This window comes from Bactrocera neohumeralis, chromosome 2, assembly GCF_024586455.1.
Source record: "Bactrocera neohumeralis isolate Rockhampton chromosome 2, APGP_CSIRO_Bneo_wtdbg2-racon-allhic-juicebox.fasta_v2, whole genome shotgun sequence".
NCBI classification, from domain to species: domain Eukaryota; kingdom Metazoa; phylum Arthropoda; class Insecta; order Diptera; family Tephritidae; genus Bactrocera; species Bactrocera neohumeralis.
In genome coordinates, this window is record NC_065919.1 from 91,900,157 (window position 1) to 91,921,356 (window position 21,200).

The 21,200-nt window shown below is 34.0% G+C and overlaps 4 protein-coding genes and 1 long non-coding RNA gene across 5 annotated transcripts; 3 read left to right on the forward strand and 2 right to left on the reverse strand.

Moving 5' to 3' along the window:
• The first annotated feature begins 353 nt into the window (after nucleotides 1-353).
• LOC126755850 (protein abnormal spindle) lies at nucleotides 354-7,792 on the forward strand. The gene is made up of 6 exons (XM_050468568.1): nucleotides 354-502; nucleotides 571-747; nucleotides 928-1,140; nucleotides 1,663-6,739; nucleotides 6,884-7,185; nucleotides 7,257-7,792. Exons 1-6 carry the CDS (start codon nucleotides 488-490, stop codon nucleotides 7,521-7,523), a joined length of 6,051 nt encoding a protein of 2,016 aa, XP_050324525.1. The 5' UTR covers nucleotides 354-487; the 3' UTR covers nucleotides 7,524-7,792.
• Nucleotides 7,793-11,149: 3,357 nt separating this feature from the next.
• On the reverse strand, nucleotides 11,150-11,829 carry LOC126752762 (uncharacterized). Its single transcript, XR_007666038.1, has 2 exons — nucleotides 11,702-11,829; nucleotides 11,150-11,645 (listed from the first exon to the last, which is right to left on the reverse strand). It is a non-coding gene; the product is annotated as an uncharacterized LOC126752762 (long non-coding RNA).
• Nucleotides 11,830-11,959: 130 nt separating this feature from the next.
• LOC126752747 (retinol-binding protein pinta) lies at nucleotides 11,960-14,875 on the forward strand. Its single transcript, XM_050463712.1, has 4 exons — nucleotides 11,960-12,519; nucleotides 13,103-13,295; nucleotides 13,348-13,577; nucleotides 13,637-14,875. The coding sequence occupies exons 1-4, from the start codon at nucleotides 12,326-12,328 to the stop codon at nucleotides 13,836-13,838; spliced, it is 819 nt and encodes a 272-aa protein (XP_050319669.1). The 5' UTR covers nucleotides 11,960-12,325; the 3' UTR covers nucleotides 13,839-14,875.
• Nucleotides 14,876-15,003: 128 nt separating this feature from the next.
• Nucleotides 15,004-17,763, reverse strand: LOC126752756 (MOB kinase activator-like 1). The gene is made up of 3 exons (XM_050463726.1): nucleotides 17,192-17,763; nucleotides 16,442-16,608; nucleotides 15,004-16,381 (listed from the first exon to the last, which is right to left on the reverse strand). Exons 1-3 carry the CDS (start codon nucleotides 17,203-17,205, stop codon nucleotides 15,903-15,905), a joined length of 660 nt encoding a protein of 219 aa, XP_050319683.1. The 5' UTR covers nucleotides 17,206-17,763; the 3' UTR covers nucleotides 15,004-15,902.
• Nucleotides 17,764-18,222: 459 nt separating this feature from the next.
• On the forward strand, nucleotides 18,223-20,234 carry LOC126751471 (nucleolar protein 56). Its single transcript, XM_050461762.1, has 3 exons — nucleotides 18,223-18,341; nucleotides 18,403-18,805; nucleotides 18,872-20,234. The coding sequence occupies exons 1-3, from the start codon at nucleotides 18,339-18,341 to the stop codon at nucleotides 19,987-19,989; spliced, it is 1,524 nt and encodes a 507-aa protein (XP_050317719.1). The 5' UTR covers nucleotides 18,223-18,338; the 3' UTR covers nucleotides 19,990-20,234.
• Nucleotides 20,235-21,200: the final 966 nt, after the last annotated feature.

Below are 21,200 nucleotides of genomic sequence, written 5' to 3' on the forward strand. Positions count from 1 at the left end.
AACAATTTTGGAGCCTTCTATTGTACAAAATGCGTTTTTTTAAATAATAATTATCAACCGAGGAAGGAAATTACATTATCCATGCATAAAGTTTGTAATAGCGAAGTTTAGAGTATTTTTACCCTTTTAATGTTTTCTCTCCTTTGATAAGGATGTCATTTTGCCATGTAACGCATTTTACGCTAATAAATTAAAAATTATTGTCCTTCATATTGGCAAGCCACTGGAATTTTATCATTTGTGATTGTACTGTTTTAAAGTGTCACACGAATACAACACTGAAATATGCCAGCTGCGCAACCCTTCAAACATTTTTCAATTTGGCGGTTGTAAATTGAGTTAATTCGTCTAGTATTGGTTTGTGAAATAGTTTTGTAATTGTATATTTTAATGTTTGTGTCTTTTAAATTTGTTAAAATTCAGTGGGAAGTTTATACTAACAAAAATCTCAAAGTTTACGAATATCTGTAAAAGTTAATAAAATAATATGAGTGCATTTGAGGTTCGTCAACATAATGGCCAAAAGAATCGAAATGATCTATTAAATATTTTTTGATTTCTTTTATAAAGGTTGTAGTTACTCCAACACGATCGAAATGCAAAAAGCGCGTGGAATCTCGTGAGCCGACTGATGTTGTGATGGCTCCATTTTCTGCCAAATCAATTGTGCAATTTGAGGATGTGCCCATTGGGAAAACGGCGCGTCGTATTCTACGCATTGTTAACCCTTCAACAGAGGATATAGAGGTAAACAATACAATATTATATATGAATATTCTCCTTACCAAACTATCGTACACTATGAAAATAAATACAAATTTATTTAGAGACTTATTTTTTTATTAGAACGTTTTATTTAAAAAAGTGTTTATTTTAACGAGATTATTCTGCGATTAATTTGAATCAATGTTTTCATTATTGTTTTAGGTAAGAGTCATTAGGGCTATAGATGCTGAATATAACATATCAATAAATTGGACTGAAACAACTGTTCCGCGTTCGAAAACTGTCGAGATGGAGATGGTGTGGAGCCCTTTGGTGGACGTTGCTTGTAAAGAAATAATGCAACTTCTCGATAACAGAAATTTCCGTAAAGATGTAATGGTTATAATGAAAACTCGCATAGCCAATCCTGTTAAGGTACGTTTGAAAAAAATAGTTTTGTAATTGTGGCGTTTAAAAAGAAATGAATGCTCATATTTACTCAGGCATATGAATGTGAAATGTTCATATAAAAAGGTGGTTGAATATGCACCTAAAAGGGGTTGATTTAATAGTATGCTCTCATGTGAAAGTTGATTATTAAATGCATCAAGCATTAACCAACGTTTCGTTCGTAAAGTTGCTAAAACAGCCATGTTTAATTGATCTATTAAATTGTATCCCGAAAACAGAACTTATTGGACAGTCAATGTTAGTTGTCATTCGTTAGTAGTCATTCGTTAGTAGTCGCTAAGAAAACAGATTTTTTATTTGGATATAAACAATAGTTAAAAAAAAAATAAACAAATTTTTTTAATTTAATATTAACTTATTCTTTAATTTTGTTTTTTTTTTCATATAGTATGATTATCATACAAATGGAATTTTTTTTTCGTAAAGCTAAAACAAAATTTAAAAAAACTGTTACAAGTAAAATAACTTGTTCATATTTATTTTTAGACTGTGCGTAAATTTCCAACAATCTCCACCAGTAATAACGGCTATGTGAGGACACTGCGGCTTAAATCTCCCACAGGTACTTCAAAATCTCATAAAGCAAATTCAACACATACGCAATTACGCAAATCAGTTCCAACGATTATTCAAAAGCCCGTTAAGCCTCAAACAGCTCCATCCACATCACACACACGCGCTCCCGCTCCCAGATCAGCATGGGTGGATTCGAATAGCAAGTTGCGTAAAGAACAGAAACGAGAAGCTTTTGATGAAATAACTATTAACTTTACTCATACATCGCCTCTCACTGAACAAAATATATACGCACGTAGCAAAACTATGAATGCAACTATAACTTCCATTTCGTCAACGAAATCGCCAGTACTCATTACTCACAAAGAGAACGTCAGTCCTTTAACTCCTAATAATGTTATTGAAATGTTCGATAATATTCAATTCACACCAATAAACAGCGATGCTGTTAAAAGTGGTGTTGGAAGAGATCCCGATATGGATAATCTAGCAAATTGGCCTACCCCAGTAAATATAGATACTGTGAAAATAAATTTATCAACATTGCGGCCTCGGCGTTTAACATCGGTAAGTGACACAACAGATGTGGTTGAAGATTCAAATACTACTCGGATGACAGTTGAGTTTCATGTGGATCCAAACACTCCAGGAAATGCAATTTTAACAAATAAAACTTTTGAAGTTAAACATGAAAATATGAATGTGTCAGCGGATGCTCTTGATGCTTCCGTTAGTTATGGTTTGACACTTAATAAAACAAGTACGATCAGTACAACACCCAAGTCTCGACCATTAGCAATGATAGAAGAAGAAGACGTTATCAATTGCGGAAATGTTGAAGCTGAAAAAACATACGTTAAAAATAGGGAAGAAAAAATTGCAGAATTAAGTCCTGCCCGGGGAGAAGAAGATTTGCTGCGAGATATAAAATTAGTTGGTACGCCACTTAGGAAATACTCGGAATCAATGAAGGATCTTTCTTTACGCTCTCCAAATAAACGATACTCTGCTAGTCAAGGTTCAATGCCGAACCTTAACGAAATGGAGACTATACGTTCCATCGAGCAAAATCGGTATTTTTATAATCGTGTTCAATCACAAGATGCTCTAAAAATGTCAGTTATTCAGGAACAAAGCGTTAACAAAGGAACGACACAATATAGGAATGAAGTAACCGTTTCAGAATCCACAGATTTCGGTCTAACATCTCACGTAGATTTAGCTTTCAATCAAAGTGAAATTTTAGCGCAATCAAGTCGTTTTAATTTAAATGAAGTTGGCTTGAAATCGCGAAAGAGCAGTCCAGTCACTGTTTCTGGCAAATGGCGAGATTTACGAGGTGTATCACCAAAATCATCAAGAACTAAACTAATTGAAAATTCTCCCTCAAAATCAAATGGTCAGAAAAGAAATTCTCAGAACTTATCTAGTTCTGATGCACAAAGCAACGAATCGTTGACCACAACAGCAAACGAAAAGTCAATAGCAAAAACTTGTTTTACTTCTGCCCCGTACACAAGAGGTTCTCCTAATAAAAACATGAGCCTAATTTTAGTTTCTCCTCCAAAGCGTCAACGCGTGGAAAAAGAATTTGCTTTTGAGCGACCATTGGTGCCTTATTTGTCTCGTTCGAAGAATTGGACACACACCCAGGTGAAAAAAGTAAGAATTATGAAATCCACCACACCACAAAAAATAATGCCGCCAAATATTCAATCTACAATCATATCGCGCGAAACTGAAAAATTATATGATCCAGAATTATATCTACAGTTTTGCATCAATCCCGATCCTTTTGCTGCTAGTACAACTTGTGACCCTTTTCTCGCTTGCACAATGTACTTAGACGAAGCGGCTGTTCAGAGGCATCAACATGATTTTAAAAAGTGGTTGAATGCATTGGTTACAATACCGGCCGATATGGATGCCAATAGCGATGCTAAAATCGATGTTGGTAAACTTTTTAATGAGGTGCGTCACAAGGAATTGACGTTAGCACCCACCAAAGAAGAGCAGTCTATGGATTATCTTGTGCAACACAGACTTGAGGTAGTTCGACGTGCTGCTGTCTACTTGTACCTAAGCGATGAAGTTCGTGAACCTTGTTCTAAAGTTGCAGTATATGTAAATAAAAATGCTATACGCATACGGAACGATAGAAATTTACACCTTGATGTAGTGATGCAACGCTACATATTAGAACTGTTGCTATGCTTTAATCCGATGTGGCTGCGTATAGGATTAGAGGTTGTTTATGGTGAAAAAATTCATTTGCGGTCAAATAGCGACATAATTGGACTGAGCACCTTTATACTGAATCGGTTGTTTCGGGACAAACTTTTAGAAGAGAAATATTCACGTGCATATTCACTATCTGAGGAATATGCCCAGTACATAAAAAAGTATACGTTGACTAAAATGCTTTGTTTGCTCCTATTTCTTGATAAAGCGAAGCAAAAGCGCATTATCAAATACAATCCATGTCTCTTTGTCAAAAAATCACCTCATAAGGAAACAAAAGAAATTCTATTAAAGTTCTCATCTGAGCTACTTGCAAATATGGGTGACATAACACGCGATTTGAAGCGTCTGGGTTATGTCTTAGAGCATAAACAATGTTTTTTAGACGAATTTAATTACGCATTTCAAAATCTTGCGGTAGACCTAAGAGATGGTATAAGGCTGACACGTGTAATGGAGATCATATTGCTGCGCGAAGATCTGACTAAGCAATTGCGCGTACCTGCCATATCCCGCTTACAACGTATTTACAATGTAAACTTGGGATTGCGGGCACTGAGTGAAGCTGACTTCAAATTGGGCGGCGATATTACTGCAGCAGATATTGTGGATGGGCACCGAGAAAAGACGCTGTCACTGCTCTGGCAAGTCATCTACAAATTCCGTTCACCGAAGTTCCATGCGGCAGCGCGCGTTCTTCAAAAATGGTGGCGTAGCAAATGGTTGGCTGTTTGGGTAAACCGCCGTATACGTGATAAAGAGGAACACCGTCGACAAACCGCGGCAATGACCATACAAGCATACTACCATGGTTATATAGTTCGCAGGTGGGTAAAGTTATATCGTCAGCAACGGGCAGCAGCAGCTGTGGTGTTACAGAAATATATCAGACGTTACTTGGCGCAAATGAATTTTAAACGTTCAATAGTTGCAGTTCGCAAAATTCAACATTGGTATCGCGGTTGTGTGCTCGGCGTTCGCTACCGTCGATACTACACAATTCTCCGCTGTTGTACGATATTCATTCAACGCTGTTACCGCCGTCGTTTGTTGTCAAAAAAATTATTACTAGTAGCCAACGAATATCAGAGATTTATCGAGGAAAAACGTTTCAATTCAGCTACTTGTATACAGAGATTTTGGCGATCTTTCTGTGTTACAAAGCTGCATCGCAACGCATTCCTGAACCTGAAGCGGAGTGCACTCATAATTCAACGGAAATGGCGAGCAATAATTGCTATGCGGCAGCAACGTCAGAAATTTTCATGTATACGTGCCGCTGTTTTATATATACAGCGATATTTTCGTGCCAAGCACTGTATGTTGCGGCAGCGCGCCGAATTCATACACTTGCGCACTTGTGTTGTACAGCTTCAACGACGGCGCCGTTCCATTTTACATATGCGCGCAGTGCGCGAAGAATATAAACTGAAGCTAAAAGCTGTGCATATCATTCAAACTTACTTGCGCGCCACTTTAACTATGCACCGAGATCGCATGGCTTACCAAGTGTTGCGTAAAACTGTCTGCAAAATGCAAGAGAGATATCGGGCTGCTCAAAGGATGAGATTGGAAAAAAGAAATTATCAGCGCTTACGGAACAGTTGCATTATCATACAGCGCAAATTACGAGCCACAATTCTGGCGCGTCAGACTCGTGTCCACTTCTTGACGATACAATACTTTGCTACCGTGATGCAACAACGCTTCCGTGCTACACGCCTCATGAAACAACAGCGCACGGAGTTTGCACAACTGAAGGCAGCCGTAGTCAAAGTGCAACACAGATACCGTAGCCTTCAAATTATGCGCCATGTGCGTTCAAAGTACCAAAGTGATCGTAACAAAATTATACAGATACAGCGACGTTTCCGTGCAACAATTGAAATGCGATTGACACGACTATCGTACCAGCAAAAAAGAAACGCCGTTATATGTATTCAGAACTGGTACCGCTCCATTGAGCAGACTCGACAACAACAGCTATCTTATATCCGTTTGCGAAATTGTTGCATTTGTGTGCAGCGCAGATGGCGGGCACTGCAGCAAGGTCGTCGAGTCCGTCAACAATATCAACAACAAATACAATGTATTATTTCCATACAGCGTCGTTGGCGAGCCACTTTAGTGATGCGGAAACAAAACGCTGACTACCGATGTAAACGTACCGCTGCATGTTACATACAGCGGTTCTACCGATCTTATCGCGAATCCTTAGCAGTACGTGCACAGTATCTACTCCTGCGTCGGTTAGTTGTTTGTATACAGCGAAGATACCGCGCACAGCGCAATATGCGTGTTGCAAAACACGATTTCTTGTTGCTGCGTCGCATAACAATTTATTTACAGCAAAAGTATCGTGGTCTTCGTATAATGCACCAACAGCGATCCGAATTCCTTTTTGTCCGCCGAATAGTCCTACATTTGCAGCAGAAGTTCCGTGGGAAACAAAAAACGCAACAGCAACGCTTAGAATACTTGCAATTACGTAACATTGTTATTGGATTGCAATCCCAAGCGCGTGGACTATTGGCGCGTCGCCGCTTACAAAATATGATGACACCTGAAATGGTAGAGGAACGCCGTCGGAGAAAAGCGGCTAGTTCGATTCAGCGGTTCTGGCGCGGTTATCGTGTACGTAAGTGCTTCCAGAGCATGCAAATGCGTTTGATTCGTCGAAACATGGCACTGTGGAAGAAAACCACTCAAGCAGCCAACACACTCAGTTACAAAATTTCGCATGCAGTATGTGTTCTTCGCGATCATTCAAGCGCATCGGAAATACTACATGTTCTCATATGTTTGGGTAAGTTTGGGTGCACGAAATTCAAAATAGTATTCTTTCTCCACAACATTCTAATTACTATTACATTATATAAAAATGATTCTCTTCGAACAAGAAAACGATATTTTAATAATTACAATAAATGCGTACCTGCATATATTTTAGATCGTATTTCCCGTACTGTACCGCACATTCTTATGAACCAGTCTGACTTCGTATCGACTTTCTGCTACGGCGTCATGGCACAGACAATTCGAAGTGAGGTCGATAAACAACTAATCCGTTACTGTAGTCGAATTATTTTGAACTTGGCGCGTTATAACAGCACTACAGCTAATACTTTCCAGGAGAGCGGGCTTGTTACCATAGCTCAAATGCTGTTGCGTTGGTGTGACAAGGATAGTGAAATTTTCAACACTTTGTGTACCCTAATTTGGCTTTTTGCTCACTGTCCATATAAGCGCCACGTAAGTTCAGCTCAAAATTGTTAAAAAATTTAACTACTTCCCAATTAACCCTTTATATTTACGCCTTTTAGATTATTCGCGAGTACATGACCACTCCAGAAGCTATATATGTGGTACGTGAGACTAAAAAGCTGGTGGCGCGCAAAGAGAGGATGAATCAAAACCTACGTAAACCTGTAGCATCAGCACGTGTACAAAAAACTCAACAATTTCCCAACCGTGCATTACCTAGCCTCGAGCCTGACTACGGGGTCATACACTCCAAACCTTACACATTCGTATCATCCGTATTCGCATTCGACATGCTGCTGGCTGAGCTGGAAATCGAAGTTTCATAATCTTGTCTAATACCTGTATTTATGTAGTCTGGACTTTGCTTATGTTTATTGTGGGCGTAAACCCACATTATTTTTAGGTCTTTGTTTGTATGAATTTGTCACATCAATATTTGTTCTTTGTTTATTATCTGTTTAGATATTCGTACAATCGCCTAGACTATGCTTTCGTATGCATTCGCTAAACTACTGCATTGATATTCGTAATTTATTTATAAAATCTGAATATGTTAATTTAAGGTTTTGTCAATGAATAAATTTACATACTGAAACTATTTTTAGTTTAATATTGTAAAGGATAGCTTTCAAAACTGTTACAACATTTGGAAATGTCTCGCGTTCGAGCAATTAAAATTTTGATATTTTTTTAGCGCATTACTGATAAAAACGTCATAAGCAAAAATTATGATGGAATAAAAAAGTTAAGCGAACTTGGTGTTTATTTTAGTTTATAATTAATTTTTTATATTTAAAATGATTTTTCGATCCAAAATTCCTTATTAGATTACCACTTGTCAAATGATTGCCGCGATATAAATGTGTACTGATTAAATTAAGTATCAACTGAATATCTGCAGAAGAATAGCAGTTATGTACTTTCTGTTACATCCCCGTATTTATAAACAAAATTTAGAATTTCGGAAGAAGTTTTTATACTTAAATGGAACAAGGAACACCACCTTTGTAGAAGTACGTGAAAACATGCTTATATCTAAACATGCCTATCCCTATCACATTTAAATCTAGTTAAAGTAATTTTTAGAACTAAATTTTTTAAGACCAATCGAATGAACACATGCGTACTAAAGCTTAGCGATTGCTTAAGGAAAAAATTAAACATCGATGAACACTTTCTATGTATTTCTACTAAAGTGTAATTGCGAAAAGAGGATTTGCGAACGAACTTAATTGACCACTACATTGCGAAGGTATTAGCTAATTTTCAGTTACCTGTTACTAATTTTTTACTGCAAATGAAATTATGTAATTACCTTTTACCCAATTAGATAAACGTTTTCTCTAAACGCTTGTATTACTTACGGATTGAATAATGTATGCATATGTGTGCAACAAAAGCAGTCACATACGAAAAAGTATATCAATTAAAAGGTTCTTTAAAACAATTTGCTGACTTTACAACGTAATAAATTTCTTACAGGAAAATGAAATACATACGAATAAGGTTCCACAAATTAGATGGGTATTATGAGATCTCGGAGGATCTCAGATTCATAAAGATTTCAATAAAAGTAACCATTCATATTTTGCCTAAAAGGGTGTAGCAACTATTAGGTTTCGGTCTGAATGTCAAACATAAAAAAATTTTTATTACAAATTAAATGTGTGAAAAAATTCAAATTAATAGCTCACAAAATTTAATGTTTTATATGAAGGACACAACTGTTTTCGAAAATCTAATTTAAAGGAACATGCATATGTATGTACATATGTATATATGAAAATCGTATTTTCTTATCTAATGATATAAAACATAATATATATGTACATACATAAGACTTGAAAATATTTTGAATCCTTTTATGCATCTTGATTTATGATCAAGTAATAACATAGATATATTAATTCTGATACTGAACGTTCTTTACATGACCAACCTTACTTTAATATGCCTAATATGATTCTGACATATGTATATGAGTGAAATTTTTGTTAATTTGCAAAAATGCAAAAAAAAAATTTATATATATTAGTATATATACATATATAGTATATACTATATGTTTATGCGAACACTATGTGAATACTGAAATTTTGGTGAAGATGCGTATCAACCTTTTCGGCGTTACTTTTAAATAGGTCTGTAGACCTATGTAGATATGAAGACGAATAACTGTCATATTATATTGAAAATTGGTCGAAATGAACCATTCAATTTTTATAAAAGATGGTTAAAGAGTAGACAAAAGCGACTTTCTTTGAGGAAAAGCATTCACGGCCGTCAGAAAAATAATCATTAGGTGAAATAAATTTCACAAATAAAAACAAGGTTTTAATCGAACTTTTGTTGCGCACTCTTTGGTAATATCACTGTACAAGGCAAACACGGATAATCCAATTGATTTACTATTTCGGTGTTACAGACATCATATAAGGGCAACACTATAAACATACATTTATAGCACATATCATTTATAGCTGATTACATGCTTACAACTTGTAAATTAGCTAATTCAGTCAATGTTTCTGCCAGCGTACCTTTTTACGAGTATCTGCATGTATGTCGGCAGATTTCAATGCAATCGATAGTACATTGATCCAGGCTGCCATTGACTTTCTGCTCATTGTCAAGTTCGATGTCGATACGAACAATGAGAAATAGATATTTAAATATACATACATATATTACCAATGTTGTGTACATATGTATGTATATTCTTATCAATGGGTTAATCAATTTTGATTTGAAATCGGGTACTCTATACATTCTTGGGATTGTTAGTATTTTAATAAATATTACTCTGATCATAATTTAAATATTTATGAAATTTACTATCTGCCAATCATGTCTTCATTGTCTTGTATTCCACCATTTGCAAATAGTAAACAATTCCAAAAAAATTCTGATTTGAATGTTATCACATTCATGCAATATTTGTCTCCGAAAAATTTGAATTTAGAAGTTTTAAGAACTTACAATATATTTTTCCTAAGCATATACATATGTACATATGTACATACATACATATGTATATAGTCGTTACAAAACATTGCAGTACCGGATCCCGGTTATAAAAATTAAATTCCCTATTGTGGGCGTGCATGTAACTTTGAAGGAACTCTTAAATATAATAATTTTCAACGACAAATTGAACAAGTAATTAAGTTTTCCGATTTGGGTTTGGTCTTTCCGGTTGCCTGACGAAATTGTATATTAAAAAACAAAACCACGTCCAAATTGGTATATTCATTCGCAGACATACTATGTAATGTATGTATGTATGTACATATGTCCAATTTGAGCGATATGAAAAAAAATCGCCCTATGTCCTATATGTTTTTAATTAATTGAATTTTTTAATTAAATTTATATTTTAAGTAACAATATTTAAATTGTCTTAACTTTTGACGTAAGGAAAAGTCTACATTTCAAGAAGCAAGACAATTTATGAAATATTTTAGAGAAACACTAAGGAAAGATCAATTTAAGTGACTTAAACTTTTTAAATTTTAAAGTACTACAGATTTTTATCATTTAAAGGAACAAATGATTTTCAGCTTAAAACTTTCAATTTTAAAGTATTATAGTTTTTATTACCTGAACTTATAATAAAAAAAGAAAAAATTCAATTGTATTTATTTTGGATGTGGATTAATTATATAAAAACACCCAGCCTCATTACAGGTCTAATTGGGTGTAAAAAGTGACTACTTCGTAAAAGGTTGAAAAGGGTTAGTGTCTTTTTGTAGGGATTCGGGTGCAAAAGGCTACAATTAGTCTCTTAATGGGACATGCTCAAACAAAGGAAACAGCTCGTACAAATACATACTTACATATCATTACATATATGTATGTACATATACTAACACAAGTGTATTTGGTTTCCCAATACTGATAAGTGACAATTTGCGCGTTTTAAAAATACTGGCTACTTTAAGTAATAAAACTCTTTCGACCGTTGGATTAGCTGAATCCATAATCTCTATTGCGGTTCAATATATCTACATACACAGGTATACATATGTATGTAGATACACATACACATGTATGCATTTGCTTATCGCAAAGCGTAGCAACGAAATGTAGAAACAGCAAATGCAGCTTTAAATAAAATTAGCAATAAAAACCTAATCTACTTATTTAACAATGTTGACATAAACATGTATGTACGTATACAGGGTAGTTCACATAGTATTTTCTATTTATGTATATATTTATAAAAACTATTGTGCCGATATCTTCACTGGTGCTTCATGTATATGTATCTGAAGTAAAGTGAAATAATCGGTTGGAATTTAAAATGATGGTATTCCACTTGTGTAGTTGAATTCGAACTTAGACCAGAGTAACAAAAGGATATCAGGTGAATGGTATATACCATTTGGTTAATATTGGCTCAGTAGTTTCTGAGATATTCACTTCACCTACCACTGATTCAAGAATTGCTAAAAGGAAAATTGGGTTTAAGTTGAATTTGAATAACTTTATTTGCAGTACCAACCTTCTCGGAGTGCCAAGGAATACTTTCGTTAACGTTATTTCTTTGCATTCAAGTCATTTTCAGCTTTCTAGGGGAAAGGAGCTGCTCTTTTAAAAATAATACGCGATTAAAAATCCATTTATTGCCCACCTTTTACACTGTCAAGGTAAGAATATGATATATGTATGTACATAAGTACATGTATGTACGCCGTCGAGTACGCCACCTATCCAACGTTGGCGTTTCGATGTTTGTGCGCCAGCGATTACTGCTCTGCCCTGCTATTAGTATTGTATCTGCTGCCAATTTCATGCATTAGTTCTAAGAATCGCAGCGACTACGTAAACAACATCGACACCGGCATGCGAGGCGTAAACAGAGCTGCGTGCACTGCAATTGCAATTCGACTGGCACAGTTTCACGCGATCGTTTGTGTCGTGAAGAGCGTTTGTTTCTACCGCCACTTTTTCCACATTTGGGTGTGCCGATTCCACAGCTCTCCCCGTCTTTGTGCGTTGCTTGTGTGTATTTGACTTCGTATATGTGTTAGAAAAAGAGAAAAAGCAAAGTTCACAGCACAAAATTGAAACGAAAAACTGCAAAACTGCTTCGGTTATTGTTTACAATCAAAAAGTCGCAACAAAGATGTTGCTACACGATTCAAGGAAAGTGGGCACCTATGACACGGAACTTGAAAGGACACGCCTACAAATACAACATATTTCGCAATGGTTGAAGGAGAACCCTAATGTAAATGCCAATAGCGACTTTGGGAATTTGCTGTTCTTTTTACGAAGTTGCAAATATGATTTGGAACGAACAAAGAAAAAAATAAAACAGTGAGTCCGGAGCTAATATTAATAATAGAGGGGAAGGGTTTGCATGCCATTGTCTTATTTATATTTTTATCATATTGATTAAGTCATTAGAATCATCAGTATTACTATCATGATGATTGCTAGATTTTGAAAAAATAAGCCGTTATACTCGTACATATGTACATATACTTACATCTGTATGTACATAAGTAAACTGTTTTCACGCCGAACTGTTGTGAAGTTTCTGAAATTCAGAATTTTATTGTGACATAATAAACCACAAATATGTTTAAGAGGAAATATTTAATATTCAGCCAAAGATCAGAGTCTTGTAATATATTAGCAAGAAATCAAGTCGTTTTACATTTACTCATACGAAATTTCATTATTTATGTACTTATGTATGATCTGCTTGCATACTGTATCATTAGTCGAAAATTAATTTGTTTCATCAAGAAATCGAAATGAGTTTTTTTGTATATAATATATATAATTTGTACAATATTTAAGCTTTTTACGAAGTTGAAACTAAAATTCAAATTTGAATGAATGTTTTTATGACTGTTATTTAATGCGATTTTGCGATACTCTTTTGTTTTTATAGCTTCTATCAAATGCGTGCGGAGCGTGTAGAGTGGTTCGCCAACAGAGATCCCTTTTTACCAGAAATACAAGAACTTTTGAACCTGGGTGTATTTCTACCAGTCGATGGTGTTGATTCAAAAAATCGGAAGGTGGTTATAATACGTGCTGCTGCGCACGATCCAAAACTGCATTCTCAAAATAACGTTTTCAAGGTGAAATAAAGTAAAACTTTATGAACAAATTTAATATAAATTTATTTTCTAGGTCAGTAAAATGGTCTTAGACTTACTACTAAAATTCGAGCCAGATAATTGTGGGCAAGGAATTGTGGGAATTTTTGATATGACGGGCGTTCAGTTGGGTCATGCTCTGCAATTGAATCCGAGATTAATAAAGCGTTCTGTTGAAAGTTGGCAAGCTTATCCATGCCAACCAAAGCTTTTGGAGTTTATAAATGCGCCTACTCACGTGAATATCTTTCTGAATACTTTCAGGTAACTATTATACATTTATAATTGGTAAACCAGTTGTTATACTATATTCTCCTCCATAGATTATTTATGACACAGAAAATGCGTTCTCGCGTTGTTGTACAAAAACGTTCAACTACAGTTGTGTGTGCTAAATTACCGAGAGATATCGGAGGAAACGGACCCAGTTACAAGGAACTTGCTGCTAAATGGAAACAACTAGTGGAAGAAAACGTCAACTTCTATCAGGAGTATGAAAAATACAAAAGTATGTTGCCAACTTGAACCAATTTCGTAAACCATCGAGAGAAGTAATTACAAATATCACTCGTTCGCATTCATTCCTCTTAAAACAAATACTTTTTGTTTTGTTTAGTGTTTAGCAGTTAGCAAAATAATATTGATTAAGGTTAAGAGTACTAAAAATGGTAATGAAATATAAAATGGTAGTGTATATATGCTTTCACACAAAAAGTAAGAAATGATTAAGTTTAGATTGTTTAATTTATTGTAGCTGTAATTTACATATCCGCATACATATGTAGGTATATGGGTAGTATTTAATACTTTTAATTCATATAAATATGGTATATATATTATTTCTAAGCTGTACGATTACATTGTTAATATAGGTATTTTTAGATAAATGCTGTATATACTTGTATGTGTATAAATTAAGTATGAAAATATATATGAGATATTTCTTAATTTTTATTAGTATTAGCTTATGTGATAATATTTCCAAAATATATGTTTCAAATTTACATACTTATGTATGTGTACCCCTTTAAAATACACATCTTTGTATATACTATATTGTGATATACTAAATTAAGTATGAAAATAAATGTAACCTTGCTGGTTCTGAACTTTTCGCACATTAATATTCGAAAATAAAAGTATGTTTTCACGAATCTACAGGGGAGTTTTAGACAAAAATTAAACTACCAAAATATCCTGCACTCATGCTTTAGCTAAACTCTTGACCGAGTTTACCCTCTTACTAGTTTTCTCTTCAATAATATTGGAAATCTTAAATATACTTATATATAGTATATATGTATATATATGTATAAGTACATTTAAATGTATCTGTTTAACCGTCATTAGTTAAATTAAATGTAAGTTTCCTGTCAATAAATGTTTCTAATTTACAGAAAGGACTTTATAGATAACGCAGATTTGCAATACAAAATTTAATCGCTTATATTTAGCGTTAGAGGTTATATTTATTTATATTCTAAAGTTTTATACATTTAGCATTATGATATTTATAATTATACCTTACTAAAATATATTGAGATGGGGTTTATGCATATTCATATTGATTATTTTACTTTACACTCATGCATGTAAGTACACAACAGTACTACGGGTCTAAGACTTTATTCATGCAACTATTGTTTTTTTTTCACTTGTAGTTGCTGAAAATAAAATTGGGAGTCATGTCTTAAAGGTCTCTTTTATTCTTTATTATTTCAATATCAATGTTTTCGTTCCTCTTGCATAAGACAAATGCTTACATATAATTTTAAATAGAAAAGGTTATATCTACATGTATATGTATACGAATGGCCATTAAACCTTACTATTTTTTATATATATAGTCAGTTTTTGATTTGTTGAAATTTTTCGCTCTTTTTTATAATTCAACTTTTTTAACTCATTTAACCATAAATTGATAAATATTCGATAATATGGCGCTAGTGAGTAGTTTTAATTTCGGCATGTACACCACATACACCTATGATAAATTCTTTCTCCTCCAATGAATTAACAAGTAATTATTCATGCTTGTTTGCATCTTTTATATGCGAAATGTTGGCATTAGCTCTAAATGAGTACATTTCTAAGTGTTCTTTTAAGAGGACCTTGAAATTAGCATTTTCAAAAAAACCTTAAAACAGCAACTAACATTAATTACAAATAAAATAGAATTGTTTATTGCATTTGTCGCTGTAAAGCTACTTCAAAAAAAATTATTATAATATAAATATTTATATTTAGAGAATAAATTAAAAATTCTAGCTTTCAATTTTAGTAGTAGTAACAATGTAGGCTGCAATATACATATACTTGTTGCACACTTGCGCTTACATTATTCTAATTGTAAAAATTAAATTTTAAATCGTACGAGGATATTAATAGTTTTGAGGTTATTGAAATATAATATTCAACGAAAAAATGTACGAAACCTTCAACATATGTTTCTATTTTCAAGGTCTTCCAACTATTTCTTAATGTATGTGTACGTATGTATGTATGTTTGTGTTGATTTTCGAAGAGTGTGTTCCTTAATAAGATCGTTCACACTCAAAACTCCAATTGCATCCCGACTTGCAATGAATCCTATATTTGCCGCTCATCTTTAGCTGTCAACTTATCAATAAGTTCCTGCAGTGGAGCTAGTTCGCGCCGATCAATTAAGTTAAACTCTTGAACGAAGAATATAAAGTGCTTAAAGGATGTATTCAAATGTGCCTCTTCACCTAGAGTAACGACTTCTGAGAAATGTTGATGGTATATATGTGCGTAAACTCGAAATAAACGTTTCAGAATAGTTTTCGCTATGCTGAGAAAATTCTTTGGAAACGGTATGCCTATTTTCGATGGGAACAGCGTCTCATCGTCTAGTTGGTCTTGCACCCACGTCATTAGGTAATCAATATACTTAGGTGCACTGCATTTAATAGGCTTCTTCACAGTAAGTCCATCCGCCCAATGATATTCATACTTCGGTCCTGCAGACATAATAACACAACTCTCTTCGGTACAAAACTCAGTAATAGTACCATATAACATATTTATTTGGTTGAAGAAATCGACAGCTAAAATAGTAATAGATCCGTAAATGCATGATAAGCTATAGCAATTTAAAGTCAACTTACTATTAACAGCGACCCATTCATTAAGGTCTTCTCCATCCGGCAATGCGACAGCATTACGTAAATTACCAGAACCCAAAGTAGCAGCCGCATGTTTCATTAAATCATATTGGTGAGTACCTTCTGGTATATTTTTTTTTGGCTTAAAAGTTTTGCTTGAACGTGACCCACTAAATAAAATTAAAAATATTATTATTATAATGATTACCATAATATATAAGTAACACGTATTGAAATGATTGGTTGATTTCTTATTGAAAGGTTTAACTCATTGCAATGTTACAACATAGAAGATATTTGTTCCATTCGTTGATTCCCAGTTTAAGTGGACAAAGTTTCGGTTCGGTTTCATTCGAACAAACCTCGAAGCGAATATTGAAAGTTTGAACTTAATTATGGCTTAGTATTAATTCCTCAATTTAAGAGATTACTAGCTTAGCTTGGCAAGGCTATTGGAGCTCTACGATTGCAACGCTGGGCGCTGGTTCAGAACGGTCTGTGTGTTTTGTAGAGTTAAGAAGTCCAGAATGTCAATGTTAATACTGAGTATACCTTTGTCATTTACTACAGTCCATTGATATTATTTTCGCCCTTGACTACAGAATTAAATTTATGGACAAGAATGAAAAAGTAGTTGGGTACTTATTTCTATTTACTACATATGATTAATAGATTGTAGAGATTAGTATAAGGCTGCACAATTTATATAAAGGGAAATAATATAAAAAGGTTTATCATAGGAGCAATACTTACAATAGAAATTCCATGACTTTATCGTTTTCGTTTAAGCGATTTGTGTGTTAATTAATATTGAATACAAATACCGTTATGTCGTGTATAGAGATCGATCGATGTTGGTTTTTGAATTTTTAAACTTTCTTGCCTTATATGCCTGCTATTTTTATTCACCGATTTTAGATTATATTAAGCAATTTCACACGAGTATTAGAAAATATTAAAGTGGCTTTCAGGTGTTGCTGTTACTTGAACAGAAGACAGTGGGCCCGACCACAAAGATTTACATTTATGTATATTTGTGTGATTTACGTAAAGTGAGTCTAACATATATGTATATATGGCTTAAAAACGTATCGTCTGCCAATCGGCTCTGCTGTTCCGTCGCAGCTGATGTCGTCTTCTACAACTTTATTCAGCAAAATCTATAAAATTAGTTATACTCGAAATTCAATCAAATATTGTATATAACTTGCAACAATTTAAATTCATTTGAATATTGCTATATTATTAGACTGTAGATGATTTATTTGCAAAATATTTGTAACACGAAGTCAAAATACACCTCACTATTCACTCAAAATCACAGTTGCCACACTTTTTGTATATACTCAAAACAATAAACTATTAAAAAATTAGTCAAATTTGCCACACTTACAAAATTCAACCTCACATTTATACTTAAATCGAAAAGAAGAAAAATTTATTTTCGTTGATACGGTTTTTGTAGTTTTCTGCTTTAGATATTATAAAATAATATACACAACAAGTTATTCAGGTTCTCCTTCATCGAATCTATGATACATGTTGTTTCTTGTTCAACAACATACAAAAATTCACCTCATATACCGTCATTTCAAAATAATCTAATATCAAATACAAAAATCTTTTATGTTGAATTAAACACTTTTATAAAATCTATGCCTTAGGAATTTCTTAAAGTTTCAAACATATAGAAAAACTGTTCGGAAACTTCGAAAATTTCGCGTGCCCTTAAATGTCTCAATTAAAATCTTCACAAATTTTTATAGGTGACGTTTTGGATTACAAATGTCAAATCCTCAAACTATTGTGCAAATGCAAAACACGTGGAAAATTGTATAGCGTGCTATTTGTGGTTTAAAATACTTTGTAATTGTAAATTGTGACATATTTTGCTGTAAATATGGTTTGTAGCAGTTTTTTTTTATTTTTGTAATACTTTATTAATATAACATTTGTATGTTTAGTCGCAACTATACGTCCTCTACGAACATGCTGCGGGATACTCCCTATTTTCAGTCAAGGAATTTGAAGAAGTATCTATGTTTCTTCCTCAAGTTGAGGCATCCGTAACTGATATAGCAAAATTCCATTCGATTGTAAAATTAGTTGGATTTTCTCCTTTCAAAACAGCAATAGCGGCATTGGAAAACATTAACGCTATATCTGAAGGTATTGCACCTCAAGATTTGTTGGTATTTTTAGATGATTTCTTCTCAAAGTTAAAGAAGAAGAAATGTACCTTAGGCATTGCGGATGCTAAGTTGGGAGCAGCTATTACTGAATCGATTGGTGTGCAATGTAGCCATTTTGGAGCTGTACCAGAAATATTACGTGGTATACGTTTTCATTTCCATCGGCTAGTTAAAGGTAAGCTTTTTTAATTGATATCTAATATAAATTTAGCATAAATTGACATAAGCAATATATTTTAAGGATTTACCGACAAGTCTGCGGGAATAGCGCAACTGGGTTTGGGTCACAGTTATTCTCGTGCCAAAGTAAAGTTTAACGTTCACCGTTCGGACAATATGATAATACAATCCATTGCGCTCTTAGATCAATTGGATAAGGACGTAAATACTTTTTCAATGCGTATACGGGAATGGTATTCGTACCATTTCCCAGAGTTGGTCAAAATTGTTCCTGATAATTACTTGTTTGCCAAAACTGCTAAATATATTAAAGACCGTAAAAGCCTTTCCCAAGACAAATTAGAAGAATTGGAGGAAATTGTAATGGATTCGGCAAAGGCGCAAGCTATTATAGACGCCGCAAAAATGTCTATGGGAATGGATATTTCAATAGTAGATTTAATAAATATCGAACTATTTGCAGAACGAGTGGTTCGTTTGTCTGAATATCGAAAGAAAATGGCAACGTATTTGCACAATAAAATGGAGGCAGTGGCACCAAATTTGCAATCTCTGATTGGTGATCAAGTTGGGGCACGTTTGATTTCGCACGCAGGTAGTTTGACTAATTTAGCTAAATACCCAGCCTCAACAGTACAAATATTGGGAGCGGAAAAAGCACTTTTCCGTGCATTGAAAACACGTTCAAACACACCAAAATATGGATTGCTTTACCATTCATCGTTCATTGGACGTGCTGGATTAAAGAACAAAGGCCGCATATCTCGTTTTTTGGCAAACAAGTGTTCGATTGCATCCCGTATTGACTGCTTTTTGGAGAAACCGACGAGCGTTTTTGGTGAAACACTAAAGCAACAGGTGGAAGATCGTCTGAAATTCTACGAATCTGGTGAAGTACCACGTAAAAATATAGAAGTTATGAAAGAAGCCATTGAAGCAGCAGAAAAAGAAGACAAAAAGAGTGTTACCGAGACACAAGCACTAAAAAAGAAAAATAAGAAAAAGAAACGCAAAGCCGGGGATGTGGAAAACGGCGAAGTTACTGAAAGCAAAAGTAATGGAAAGGCTGAAGAAGCAAATAACACAGTCGTAGAAGAGAATGGCGGTGAAGCTGGTGAAGGAGAACCTAAGAAGAAGAAGAAGAAAAAGAAGAACAAGAATAAGGACGCTGAGGCTTAATTGTAAACAAGTAACCCCTCGTTAGGTAATACAAAGTACATAGTTAAGGGAAGATTACATTTATTTGCCTCATAAATGTATAATATAAACTTTATAACATTTAGGTTATTATTATCTGCTATTGTCTTTACATTACGTGGTTGGGAAACTACTTTTGAGGGACTAAATTTTTTTGCAAACCTAAACAAGTTTTGATATAATAGCTGAACATTTTGAATAAAGTACGGAAATATTATTAATCACAATTCCTTTTCCTTTCAATTTTGTAGAGAAAAATTAGTAACCGGATATATTAAGTTTGTTACGAAATTTGTAACACCCAGAAGGAAGCGTCGCAGACCCTATAAAGTATATACACTCAGTCCTTTTTTTACGCGATTTTTGGTTCTGCCACTAATCGCGTAAAAAAAATCGCGTAAAAATGGTTAGTTTTCCAATATTAACTGACGAATTGGTTCCGAATATAAAAAATATCGCGTATAACAAAATATACGCGCAAAAAAATATTCAAAAACAATACAATAAGTTTCAAATTTCAGACTTATGACTTATTCATTCATATCAAAATAAAAAATACAAAACAAAAACCATATATAAAAGAGAAGAAAATAGAAAATAGGTACATTTATTGAAAAAAAAACCGTTGAATGCTGTTTAATCACTGTCATTATCCGTAGTGGAAATTATTCTTAGCCGCTTATTTTGATGGCCGGCACTGATATCACTAGAATTTGTATCAGAATCAATAGTAAGAACTATGGATTGATGTTCTGATTGACTTAGCATCTCCGATTGAGTTTGCACCATAAATTCAGTTAATTTTGTTTGAATGCTTCTTTTTGGACCCAATAAATTCCGTACTTTATATCTTAACATGCAGAGACTCAATTCTTTTTGAAAAATTCGTTCACGTTCGGCATCAGTATCATTTGCTACAAAATAATTTTCCAATTCTGCTGCAAGTTTAAGACCAAGCAAAAAACGAAAAAAAAGCAATCGCGTTAAAGTGAGAAATTCGCGTAAAAAAAGGAATTTGCGCTGCAAAAATAACCGCGTTAAAGTGAAATAGCGTAAAAAGAGATCGCGTAAAAAAAAAACTGAGTGTACATATATAAATGATCAGTATGTTGAGCTGAGTCGATTTAGCCATGTCCCTTTGTCTGTCTGACCATCCCTCCGTCTGTCTGTATATATACGAACTAGTCCCTCAG

What these genes read in the sequence shown, in the direction of transcription:
- LOC126755850 (XM_050468568.1), top strand. An exon ending in ACATGTTCTCATATGTTTGG is followed by an intron (nt 6,740 to 6,883) that starts GTAAGTTTGGGT and finishes CATATATTTTAG; the next exon opens with ATCGTATTTCCCGTACTGTA. An exon ending in ACTGTCCATATAAGCGCCAC is followed by an intron (nt 7,186 to 7,256) that starts GTAAGTTCAGCT and finishes TACGCCTTTTAG; the next exon opens with ATTATTCGCGAGTACATGAC.
- LOC126752747 (XM_050463712.1), top strand. Translation starts at nt 12,326, where the DNA reads ATGTTGCTACACGATTCAAGGAAAGTGGGCACCTATGACACGGAACTT. An exon ending in CTCAAAATAACGTTTTCAAG is followed by an intron (nt 13,296 to 13,347) that starts GTGAAATAAAGT and finishes TTTATTTTCTAG; the next exon opens with GTCAGTAAAATGGTCTTAGA. An exon ending in ATCTTTCTGAATACTTTCAG is followed by an intron (nt 13,578 to 13,636) that starts GTAACTATTATA and finishes TCTCCTCCATAG; the next exon opens with ATTATTTATGACACAGAAAA.
- LOC126752756 (XM_050463726.1), bottom strand. An exon ending in TGAATGGGTCGCTGTTAATA is followed by an intron (nt 16,382 to 16,441) that starts GTAAGTTGACTT and finishes TTACTATTTTAG; the next exon opens with CTGTCGATTTCTTCAACCAA.
- LOC126751471 (XM_050461762.1), top strand. An exon ending in TTTCCATCGGCTAGTTAAAG is followed by an intron (nt 18,806 to 18,871) that starts GTAAGCTTTTTT and finishes ATATATTTTAAG; the next exon opens with GATTTACCGACAAGTCTGCG.